This window comes from Octopus sinensis, linkage group LG16 (genome assembly GCF_006345805.1).
Source record: "Octopus sinensis linkage group LG16, ASM634580v1, whole genome shotgun sequence".
In the NCBI taxonomy this organism is placed as follows: Eukaryota; Metazoa; Mollusca; class Cephalopoda; order Octopoda; family Octopodidae; genus Octopus; species Octopus sinensis.
The window spans coordinates 16,928,375-16,940,718 of record NC_043012.1 but is presented as its reverse complement, the minus strand read 5'-3'; the positions used below and the strand labels follow the sequence as shown (position 1 = coordinate 16,940,718).

Sequence of the window (12,344 nt, the reverse complement as noted above, 5' to 3'; positions counted from 1 at the left end):
ACAGGCTTCTCTAAGTTTCCATCTACCAATTCCACTCACAAGGTTTTGGTCGGCCCGAGGCTATAGTAGAAGACACTTGCCCAACGTGCCACGCAGTGGGACTGAACCCAAAACCATGTGGTTGGTAAGCAAGCTACTTACCACACAGCCACTTCTGCACCTATATATTTCATTTTATATAGAACAGTGATTCTCAACTGGGGTCCACATGTCCCTTTGGGGTCAATCTAAGATTGAGTTCTTAAAATTTAACTGCAATATATTTGTTTATAGATCTACAATACACAAAACATTTTAGTTCTTTTATATAACCCCTAAATACTAATTTGATTAAAGAAATACAGCAGGGTTTTTTAAATATACAGTGAATGTTTATTAAGATTCAGTAGAGTAAAATAGGAATAAAAAGGGGGTCTATAGGTAAAATATGTTTAAGGACCACCAATACAGAGTTTGCCGTCAAGGACAAGTCTTCCATCAGCTGCCAAGTGGAGATCCTAAGGATTGCAATACTTCCTGATATTGGTTTATAATTTTGGCACAATGCCAGTAATTTCAAGGAGGGGGCAGGAAGGGGTTAAGGCTACTAGATCAACCCCAGTGCTCTACAGGTACTTATTTTATCAAACCCGAAAGGAATGAAAGGCAAAGTTGACCTCAACGGAATGTGAACTCAGAAAAGATGGTGATACATGAATGGTTCTCCGTCAGTTTCTACATTGAAGATTCAGTTGTTTAATCATCTGAATTACCTGTTCCTGAATTTGCCCCCCTCCCCCACCATGGCTCACAGTGTAACAAGGTTGTACCTGTGAATCAGATATAATACATTCAAAGGGCTTCTAACTAGTTTCTATCTAACCAATTCCACTCACAAATTATAAGGTCAACTAGCAGCCATAAAAAAAATTACACTTGCCCTAGGTGCCATACAGTGGAATTGAACTCAAGCCCTTGTGGTTGCATAGCAAACTTCTTTTAAGCATTCAGCTATAAGATAAAAGAATAGAGACTTTCTTCCATCAGGGATGACCATGGGATTGCACTCGGATTCCTTCTGAGGCACAAGTCCAGGCAAGGCTGTTTTGTGGAAGACCAGCAGTCGCCCATGCATACCAGCCTCTCCTCTCCATACCACTGATGTTGTCCAACGGAAAGGCAAAGGGGCTGATACAGCTTAGCACCGGTGATGTCGAAACTCATTTCTGCCACTGAGTGAACTGGAGCAACGTGAAATAAAGTGTCTTGCTCAAGAACACAACACGCAGCCCGGTACGGGAATTTAACTCACTACTTCATGATTTTGAGCTCAATACTCTAATCACTGAGCCATGTGCCTTCACCATTCAACCAAACATTATATATTACACACGTGAGCACGCACGCACACAAACACATACGGAAGCACAAGCACTCGATCACACAGACCGTCATTGAATTTTAGTTTAAAACCAAAAGAAAATTCACATGTGGTACGTTATGCTTTCAATAAACACGATTTTCTTTTTACCATGAAAAGAATATTTTTCCTCGCTGAAACAGGAAATTATTTGTAAGAATTATAATTTTCCATTTAATAATCAATGCTTTTAAAAATAAGCTGACTACTATTAAACGTCATACAGAAAGATAGGGGGAAGAGTGAGAGGAAAAGAGAGAGAGAGAGAGAGAGTTATAGAGTGGATTATTTGAGAGAGAGAGAGATAGAGATGAAGGAGAAGAGAAAAACTTTTCTACAGAATGTAAAATTGCAATAATTACCTCCCTTGCAAGTTAAGACGCGAAGATGTTTGCGAGTTAACAAAAATAGATCCTAGACATATTAATTTGACCTTGTAAACATCTCAATCCAACATACACGTCAACTGACGTGCTGCTACAATTTATTTCCACTAAAATCTATATTGTCCTAAATATTTTGTATTTAATATTCTAATTTCGAAAGAACATTACCGAAAGAGTAGTTTAAATAAGAACCAAGTTCGATAACTCTATACCAACTATATCGTTCTGCGTTAAAGAGAGATGGTAGATGTTATGATATGACCTGAGTTACGTAGATTAGTTTATTGATTGAGACGTAGTTATAGGTAAAAGAGTTGGACATTATCATCAAACGTTAGATGAGGGAAACAGTGGCACAAACAAATCCATACGTAGCATAGCAGAGCTAATTGGAAATATTGTTTTCTGCTCTGGGCACAAGGGCCGAAATTTTGGGGTAGGGGGAAAGTCGACTAGATCGGCCCCAGTACGCAACTGGTACTTAATTTATCGACGCCGAAAAAATGGCAGGCAAAGTCGACCTCGAGGGAATTTGAACTCAGAATGTAACGGCAGACGAAACACTGCTAAGCATTTTGCCCGGCGTGCTAACGTTTTTTCTTCTTTATTGCCCACAAGGGGCTAAACACAGAGAGGACAAACAAGGACAGACAAAGGGATTAAGTCGATTATATCGACCCCAGTGCGTAACTGGTACTTAATATATAGACTCCAAAAGGATAAAAGGCAAAGTAGGCCTCGACGGAATTTGAACTCAGAGCGTAACGGCAGACGAAATACTGCTAAGCATTTTGCCCGGCGTGCTAACGTTTCTTTCTTCTTTATTGCCCACAAGGGGCTAAACACAGAGAGGACAAACAAGGACAGACAAAGGGATTAAGTCGATTATATCGACCCCAGTGCGTAACTGGTACTTAATATATAGACTCCAAAAGGATAAAAGGCAAAGTAGGCCTCGACGGAATTTGAACTCAGAGCGTAACGGCAGACGAAATACTGCTAAGCATTTTGCCCGGCGTGCTAACGTTTCTTACTTCTTTATTGCCCACAAGGGGCTAAACATAGAGGGGACAAACAAGGACAAAGGATTAACTCGATTACATCGACACCAGTGCGCAACTGGTACTTAATTTATCGACCCCGAAAGGATGAATGGTAAAGTCGACCTCGGCGGAATTTGACCTCAGAACGTAGCGGCAGACGAAATACCGCTAAGCATTTCGCCCGACGTGCTAACGTTTCTGCCAGCTCGACATCTTAGCTAGTTAGAAATATTGCTGTAGTGTTGTTTTGGTTATTGTTTTTTAAACAAGACTAACGTTTTCTGAGAGGAAACTTGATCACATTGAAATAATTACTCTGTCAGTAATTTATTTTATTGATCCCAGAAGGACAGAAAGAAAAATCAGAACATAACACATTAATTCACGCTTTTTCCCCTTTTTTAAAAAACCTTAAGAGTTAAATACAGTCGAAAGAGATCCTGAAATACTTAATGGTTTTGACGTGAATGTGACAAAAATTAATCCTTAAAACCCACCGAACCCCGTCTCAATGAAGCGTTATACAACAAATAGTCGTTCTTCATAGCAGCATAAGAATAGAAACTTGGAGAATTAGGGAATATTTGATTGACTGTTACTTGATTTCTCGAACACCAACAAAGAGAGAAACGTCAGTCGTCAGTCCGAGAATGTTGTGAATTTACAATTTAGGGAAACATTGTACCATATTCAGTTCCACGTTCCAGGATTTCTATCCAGGACCGTCTTAACAGTATCACGGGCCCCGGGGAAAATCAGTGCTCTAAGCACAATAGTATTTATTTCTTGACAGCAAGCCACATTATACACAGATCGGATTTTGTCTTCTAGAACAGTGTTTCTCAACCTTTTTACCCTTGCTTAACCCTTAAAATAAATGACATGTCTCAAGGAACCCCTGCACAAAAACAAAATTATATACCATATCTTTCTCATGCCTTTTCATCGTAATTCACATGGTAAATGTCATATATATATAACCGCCCAGTGTCTCCATGTCTTACGACGACACTGTTTCTATAATATTCAACTCAAATAATAATAATTTTTAAACTTGGTAGAAGGTCACAATTTTTAGCTGTCCCTTAAACTCAGTCTCAGTATCGGACTGCTAAGTATTTTTTCAAGTCTTCGGAAGAATGGAAGGCAAAAGTGAACACCGTTCAGACATGGTCACCTTACGGGAAGGGACATAACTAAATATAAACTCATTGTGAAGTCCTTGAGCAATTTCAAAACTATATAATTTTAGTTTCATATTTGGCGGGATTTATTTGTGTAATGGGATAAGCCAAAGAATTTTTATTACATTATTAAATCAATTTTTTTTTCTTGAGTGTTAATTTTCAGCAATATCTATAGTCCTTGCGTATACAAATTGTGATGCGATCTTGAAGTTCAAAAAATACGACATGAAGTTGATTTTTGAAGTTCTTCTCTGAATCTAGAATGCTAAAGCTGAAGAACGAAGTTCAGTTAAATACACAGTTGTCATAACATGTCCCCATGAAATAAAATTTATAGCTTTGTCACGTATAGAAGTAAATCTATAAAACTTTAAAATCACACCGTCTTTCTCATGGCCGTGTAAGGTAGAGAGCATTTCGTCTGACTTTCTACCGACTCCTATAAGCTCTATAAATGAATGCTACACTGCCTGACAGTTGTGAGGGTTCGCAAAAATTGAATAAACCAACCCCAATACATCACAAATATATATTTATTTTTATTATTATTATTATTATTATTGGTTTTCAGGAGGAATGGAATACGAAGTCAGGTAGTGAAGAATTTAGAGTTTTAAATACGTGGAATTACGAAACTGAATACCAAAATTGAATTTCTAAGAATTCTGCATCTTCCCCACCTCTCTCTCTCTCTCTGCATCTCTCTCTCTCCTTTGACAGTTCTTCATGACATCGGTTAGTGTTTTGAGATAGTTTTACAATCTTATGTCTATTTGGCATCCATCTTGCTGTCAACCTATGGTTTAATTCTTATTAACAATAAAAAATTACCGATACAAACTGAATACAATCAATTCTCAAAAACAAAAAAAAAAACGGTGCAGTAAACGCAAGAATTTGGCACCAATTGGCACATTTGCATTTCGTCGTGACAGATTTAGACAGACGCACAAATTTAAACGTATTTAATGAACAAGAGTTACCTCCCTGTAAAGTTGAAAAGAACAAAAGAAAATTTCCAAGGGAGATAACTCAGTGACTTCATCAGGTACTTCAATTTTTTATACTCTGTAATTAATATTTCCTCGTCCAAGAATAATGAAAATACCCTAGATTCTGATTGACGATTCTGATTAGTTCCCAAAAGTTTCCACTTGAGTTAAAGCATCTCTGATGCTTAATTCAGCGACATCAACGCTAAAAATGTTGCTCATTAGGACAGCTTTCAATGATAATAAAATTAAAAACAATACTAATTCATTCTAGAGACACAAAGCCTGACATTTTGGAGGAAGGGTTTGGTCGATTACGCCGACCATATTAATTACTGGTACTATATTTTATCAACCCCTAATAAGAGGAAAAGCAAAGAATGTGGCTGTGTGGTAAGTAGCTTGCTTACCAACCATATGGTTCCGGGTTCAGTCCCACTACGTGACACCTTGGGCAAAAAGCTCAGTTTCCAGCCAATTTTGGCCCAGTTTTAATTCTACTGATACCATTTCACCTCAAGTGGTTTCAAAAAAGGCTTTTGCATATATATATATATATATATATATATATATTCCAGTATTTATCTCACTTTGTATAGGGCCTGCTTTGTATTTATTGATGTGACAGGGGCCACACACCAGTCAACACGTCACAATGTATCTCGAGCAATGCTCTAACAATCCCACCAGTCCATCACTGTGGGTTGGCAATTTAGTTTTTTTTTTTTATTAATCCCCAAAAGATGATGGGCAGAGTTGACCTTGGGTTATTTGAACTCGGAGTACAAAGAGCTGAAACAAATACCATGAGGCATTCTATCTGACACTCCAACAATTTTGCCAATTCGCTGGTGTGGATTAAATATTAGCACATTTATTTTATATATATACCAGCAGTATCGCCCGGCGATAACTATATAAGCATTTTTAGAGAGTTATAGCCAAAAAATAGCAAAAAAATGCATTAAAAATGGAAAAAAAATGATGGTAAATTTTTTTTTTAATCGTTGACTCATCGTAGACATTTTTAGAGAGTTACTTCCCTTATATAATAGCGAAAAACTGCATTAAAATGGAAAAAAAATGATGGTAAATTTTTTTTTTAATCGTAGACTCATCGTAGATGCGTGCTAATACCCAGAAGGCCTCGATATGAATCACGACTATAAGATACCCGGTTTTGGTTAAACTGCACCGCAAAATGTGGGAGTAGTTAGGAATCTAAATCGTAGGAGACAGACACACAACTTGACTTTTATATATAAAGATATATATATATATATCACATATACATATGTATGTACATATGAGTGCATAAATGGACAGACACAGACCAACAGATAGCTGCTGCACATGTATGCAGAAATCTAAGCAAACTCTTTTGAGAAAGTATTTTATCGACCACAAAAGGATGAAAATAAAGCTTACCTTGGCAGAATTTGAACTCAGAGTCTAAAAACAGGCAAAATGCCACTAAGCAATTTGCCTGACATGCTAACCATTCTGCCAGTTTGCTGGCTTAAATTAACCCCTTCATAATAAATACTTTATTTCATCTGTTTCTGTTTGTCTTTCAGGGGTTGTGTGTGAGGAAGGGGTATGTTAATAATAAATATTGACTTACCTAAATACGTATACCATTTGTTTATTTCCAAGACCCCACACATGCTGGTCACTGCTACACAAGGCATGTACGGAGAGGTGTTTCACAAACTTGAAGACAAAAAGAAAAATAGAGAAGAAAAAAAGAAAGCGGCTTCAGTAATCTTCCTCTTATCCATTGCTCAAAGAGCGAAAACACTCAGGAAAAAACAGAAACAGAAAATGGGTTGTGAATTAGGGTCAAGGCTGGACTGAGAAGGAAGAGAATAAAGCAGATAATAATGAAGAAGCCAGGGAAAAAAAGGGCACATGGGTTAGTTTACACAGAGAAATAAGGAAAATAATTGTGTAAATAAGTTACCTTGCTCTCCACACATTTATTTCGGTAAAAGGTGTAGATTTCCAGCATATTTTTATCAGCCAGGTGAGTGCTTAGCCAGAGCTGGGTGTAACTTTCCCCAGCATCTCGTAGATTTTCTAAAAAGGCAAGATATGTTTGTATAATGAGAAGGGGAGAAAAAGAGAGAGAGAGAGAGAGAGAGATGAAGGGGGAGAGACAGAAAGAGAGAGTGGAACAGGGAGGGAAATTAGGGATTTAACCCTTTAGTGTTCAGATTATTCTATCAAACATAATGCTTATTGATTCCCATTGATTTGAATTAATCATGCATTATCTCATATCTTCAAGATCTTGATGGTGTAATTACTTAATGTAGTATAACATTGTAGGGTAGGTGTGAGAGCTTGGATCTGGTCAGTTTGAACATAAAACAGATTAACTATTTTGGCCGGATATGGCCGGTTTAAATACTAAAGGGTTAAATGTGATCGTACATGTACAGAGCCTGAATAATATATTGGAAGATCAATGGATTGGGATGCTTGTCATGATAAGTCTGCTGATCAGAGCTGACCTAGGACTAGACACCATTGACAACAACAAAATATGTTATATCCAAGGAAATCTGCAAGAAAATTAAAGGATCTCTGCAAGCAGAGATCTATAGACAGCCAACCAAACATAAGAGATACCATGAGACAAAAGCTGGTACTACGTTTTTAATACGTATGTGTGTGTGGATGATGACGATGGTAGTGGTGGTGGTGGTGGTAGTGGTCCATCGTCATCATCATCTACTGCCCATTTTGCATAGTGGCATGGGTTGGGTGGTTTGACAGGAGCTGGTAAGCCAGGGGACAGTGCTCAGCTCTACTGTCAGCTTTGGCATGGTTTCCTAATGCCAACCACTTTATAGAGTATAGTGGTTGCTTTTTTTTTATGTAGCACCAGCACTGGTGAGGTCACCAACCATCATATGTAACAGAAGCCTTATCAAATTACAATTGCCGTCAATGTATGATGCTTGATGTAAATACAATGTTGGAAGGCAAATTTACTGAGATATTTGTCCAGAGACAATATGTCTTACAGACATGACTTTTTCTAAAAAAACACCATATAGGTGCAGGAGTGGCTGTGTGGTAAGTAGCTTGCTTAACAACCACATGGTTCCGGGTTCAGTCCCACTGCGTGGCATCTTGGGCAAGTGTCTTCTGCTATAGCCCGGGCTGACCAATGCCTTGTGAGTGGATTTGGTAGACGGAAACTGAAAGAAGCCCGTCGTATATATGTATATATATATGTGTGTGTGTGTGTGTGTACGTGTTTGTGTGTCTGTGTTTGTCCCCCCAACATTGCTTGACAACCGATGCTGGTGTGTTTATGTCTCCGTAACTTAGCGGTTTGGCAAAAGAGACCGATAGAATAAGTACTGGGCTTACAAAGAATAAGTCCCGGGGTCAATATGCTCGTCTAAAGGCGGTGCTCCAGCATGGCCACAGTCAAATGACTGAAACAATTAAATGAGTAATGAGTATATATATTGGAAGGAGATAAAAATCCTTCCATTGGCAGTTAACAAGAATGCCAGATGCATTTCAAAATAGTATTCAATGTTTATTCACCATTTTCCTATCTGCTGGAAGCAACAAATCTTGTTTAAAGATATGTCTAGCTAGGAGTACACACCAATGACAAGGCCCAACGATGTTGAGAGGCATCTGACATTCTCGCTAGTTATTGCTGGAATGATTTTTCATCTCCTGACAAATACAGAGTTTTTAAACACAGCAGGTCCATAAGAGACGTTATCTCGGGCTGAATACTGCAGTAAACTTGCCTTTCAACAATGTATTTACACGAACCCTTTAGCATTCAGATTACTCTGTCAAATGTAATGCTTACTTATTTAATACTGTTTTGAAGTAATCAGGCATTATCTCATAGCTTTGAGATTTCGATGATGTGAATCTGGCCAGTTTAAGTGCTAAAGAGATGGATGATATGTAGATTTTATATATAAACATATATATATATATATATATATATATATATATATATATATTATATATATATATATATATATATATATATACGCACATACATATAAACAAACATATAAACATACACACCTACACATAACACATACCTACAAATATACATACATACATACATATATTTAAGTACTATTTTAAGTACTGATATGTCTGATATTAATAGGCACATCCCCGAAACGGCCCGTAGATGGACTTCTGTATATCATATATTTTTATAAGCTTGTATATGTATTATATTCTATGTGCTATTCGCTGGAATTTTATTCGTCTTTTGATATGCCATATTTTTATTTTATAATCATAATATTTATTTCTCTTATTTTAACAGTTTTAAGCGTGTTATATCCAAAATTTATATTTATATTTTTATTTGTATATGATACTTATATATTATTGAATTTTTTAATTTTTTTAAATGTCGGACTGTTTAGATATAAATTGGTATATAAGATTTGTATGTGTTTGGTCTATCTTTGAATTTTGTGATGTTCCTGTGGTTGTTGCTCGCACTGCCTCCCCTTGGATAAAAAAGTACATGCATATATATACATATATATAAACACACATACATATATATATATAAACACAGACATACATACATATATATGTGAGTTATAATGCAAATGATAATGTGAAGACAGCTTACCATATGCACATGACTCTGATAATGAGGATCCATAAAAGAATATGCATGATGCCAAAACAGTTACAGCAGCTTCAAGTGAAACGGCATCCATAAAGTGGCAAAACTCTGTACAACTTGCTAATTTAATGATGTCGTCCATAGAAGGACGCTCTTTGGCTTCCTGCGACCAGCAGAGTGTCATCAAATCAAGAAAATGGGAAGGACATTCGGTCTCCTGGAGAATAACAAATATTGATGATATTAATAATAATAATAATAATAATAATAATAATAATAATAATAATAATAATTAATTCTTTTTATTGGCCACAAGGGCTGACAAATATGATTAGAAAACATAAAGGAACAAAACAGGACGAAAGGTTACAAAAGGTTTTGTCCGTTTTTCGAAAGAAAAAAGTTCGTGTAAACAAGCTTCACAACAACGAAAAAATTCAACAATTTACAAAACTCCCAATAGAGGAGACGCTTCGAAAAAAGAAAAGGTCTCACGTGGAAAAACCTATAAAAGCCACAGGAGCCTGGTCAAAAGGTGGGTAGAGAGCCCCTTTCTCCTTTTATAATACCTTAACTGATTGGAAGTGTTATCATATACATTGTTTTGTCATGGTATAAAAGATGGGCTACAGCAAATATTCTGCTCAACACCACAGATTTGCTTGTCAGTTGTTTGACCTTAACCAGTTGAGCATGACCCTTGGTGGCTGACGATGTGTGCATCCCTGATCACAAGCAGAAGTTGTGGGGGAGCATTATAGTCATGTGTTGAGAGGGATTCTTTGGGGTTTGGATAATTCACCTCTGTAAACATGGGTGCTTTGTTCATCATCCTTAAACAGCCCTTATTCAGGACCTTTTGAATGGGATGGGCTACTTGACCTGAAGAAAATTCTAACAGGACTCCACCTGCAAGGTCATGCGCTGTTTATCTTGATATGAGATCACCATGTCGCGCACATTGGTTGTGATGCATGTGCCTGGTGTACCCTTATCAGACGGGTAGTCATGATGGCTATATTAGGCTTCGTATACCCCAGTGTCACTTTGATGGCATGCATTGCTCTCTCACTCAATAATAATAATAATAATCATTATTATTATTATTATTATTATTATTATTATTATTATTATAATCCTTTCTACTAAAGGCACCAGGCCTGAAACTTGGGGGGGGGGTAGTCAATTACATCAACCCCCAGTGCTTGACTGGTACTTATTTAAAGAGTCCTGATGAAATGATTGAAACATGGAATGGCAGTGAAGAGAGGCCCCCAAATGAGAGAATGCACCATTTTAGAACTGGCTCTATTTAATATATATTTTATTATCTAAACATTGCTTCAACTGAACTCAGGTTTAGGATTTTAAGGATAAAAACAGCCAAACCATTGCATCAAACATTTAATCCAAACTAGTTTTATAATCATATGATAGAAAATATAAGCTTTCATTTGTAGTTGGCCTTTTTTGTGTTTTTTAATGCATCTGTCCCAGGGGTGAAAACCTATAAGAGTTCATCAACTAATGTGCTGCTTCTATCAAAGAATCAAAAACACTCGGATTCTTGGAGTTAGTAGCCCGCGCTCCTAACCATATGCCATATAATAATAATAACATCGAAAAAAAGCCTTAGGAATGAGAACCCAGGTTCGAAATTTCCCCCAAGACACCTGATGAAGGCTGGAGGATATATCAGCCGAAACGTTGTGTTAACAACAAACAAGATGAGGACAAATATCCATCAAATGTAAATAATGTACAGCCTCAGAAGTTAATTATCAACAGTGCCCACTGACTGGCTCTTGTGTCAGTGGCACATAAAAAAGTACCATCAGAGCGTGGTCGATGTCAAAGCTCCCTGACTGGCTCCCATGCCATTGGCACATAAAAAGCACCATCCAAAAATGGTCAATGCCAGTGCCGCCTAACTGGCGTGGGTGGAATTAGGAAGGGCATCCAGCTGTAGAAACCTTGCCAGATCAGATTGAAGCCCAATGCAGCCTGCTGTCTTGCCAGTCCTCAATCAAACTGTCCAACCCATGGCAGCATGGAAAGCAGACATTAAATGATGATAACGATGATGATGATTATCTTCAGTTTCCTTGGTCATACCGTATTTTGACTGTCTATATACAAGTGGTTGGACTGTTGCACTCACGATGGGTTCAATTCTCAAACCGGACAGTGCATTGTGTTCTTGAGCAAAACACTTCACTTCATGTTGTCCCACTCCACTCAGCTGTAAAAGGGTCACCCTGTGGATGGACTAACCTTCTGATCAAGGTGTGGGGGGGGATGTTGGCCTGTAAGCCTAGCCAGTGGGGTGACATCATTCAAAAGCTAAAACAATACAAAGTGCATTGTGACTAGCGATGTATAACAACATTCAATAGTCTAGTTGATACAATGATGGTGTGATAAATAAGTTACTTATTTCTTTATTGCCCACAAGAGGCTAAACAAAGAGGGTACAAACAAGGACAGACAAACGGATTAAGTCAATTACATCGACCCCAGTGCGTAACTGGTACTTAATTTATCGACCCTGAAAGGGTGAAAGGCAAAGTCGACCCCAGCGGAATTTTAACTCAGAACGTAACGGCAGATGAAATACTGCTAAGCATTTTGCCTGGCATGCTAACGTTTCTTATTTCTTTATTGCCCACAAGGGGCTAAACATAGAGGGGACAAA

General features: G+C 37.5%; 1 protein-coding gene across 3 annotated transcripts in view; it reads right to left on the bottom strand.

Moving 5' to 3' along the window:
* LOC115220350 (leucine-rich repeat serine/threonine-protein kinase 1-like) overlaps positions 1-12,344 on the bottom strand; it is a 235,349-nt gene that overhangs the window by 108,288 nt on the left and 114,717 nt on the right. For all 3 annotated transcript variants that reach the window (XM_036509925.1, XM_036509926.1, XM_029790458.2), the window contains exons 29-31: positions 9,653-9,866; positions 6,971-7,086; positions 6,632-6,720 (exon numbers count right to left, since the gene is read on the bottom strand). In XM_036509925.1, coding sequence (XP_036365818.1) covers positions 6,632-6,720; positions 6,971-7,086; positions 9,653-9,866 — 419 coding nt within the window. The remainder of the gene's footprint in view (positions 1-6,631; positions 6,721-6,970; positions 7,087-9,652; positions 9,867-12,344) is intronic.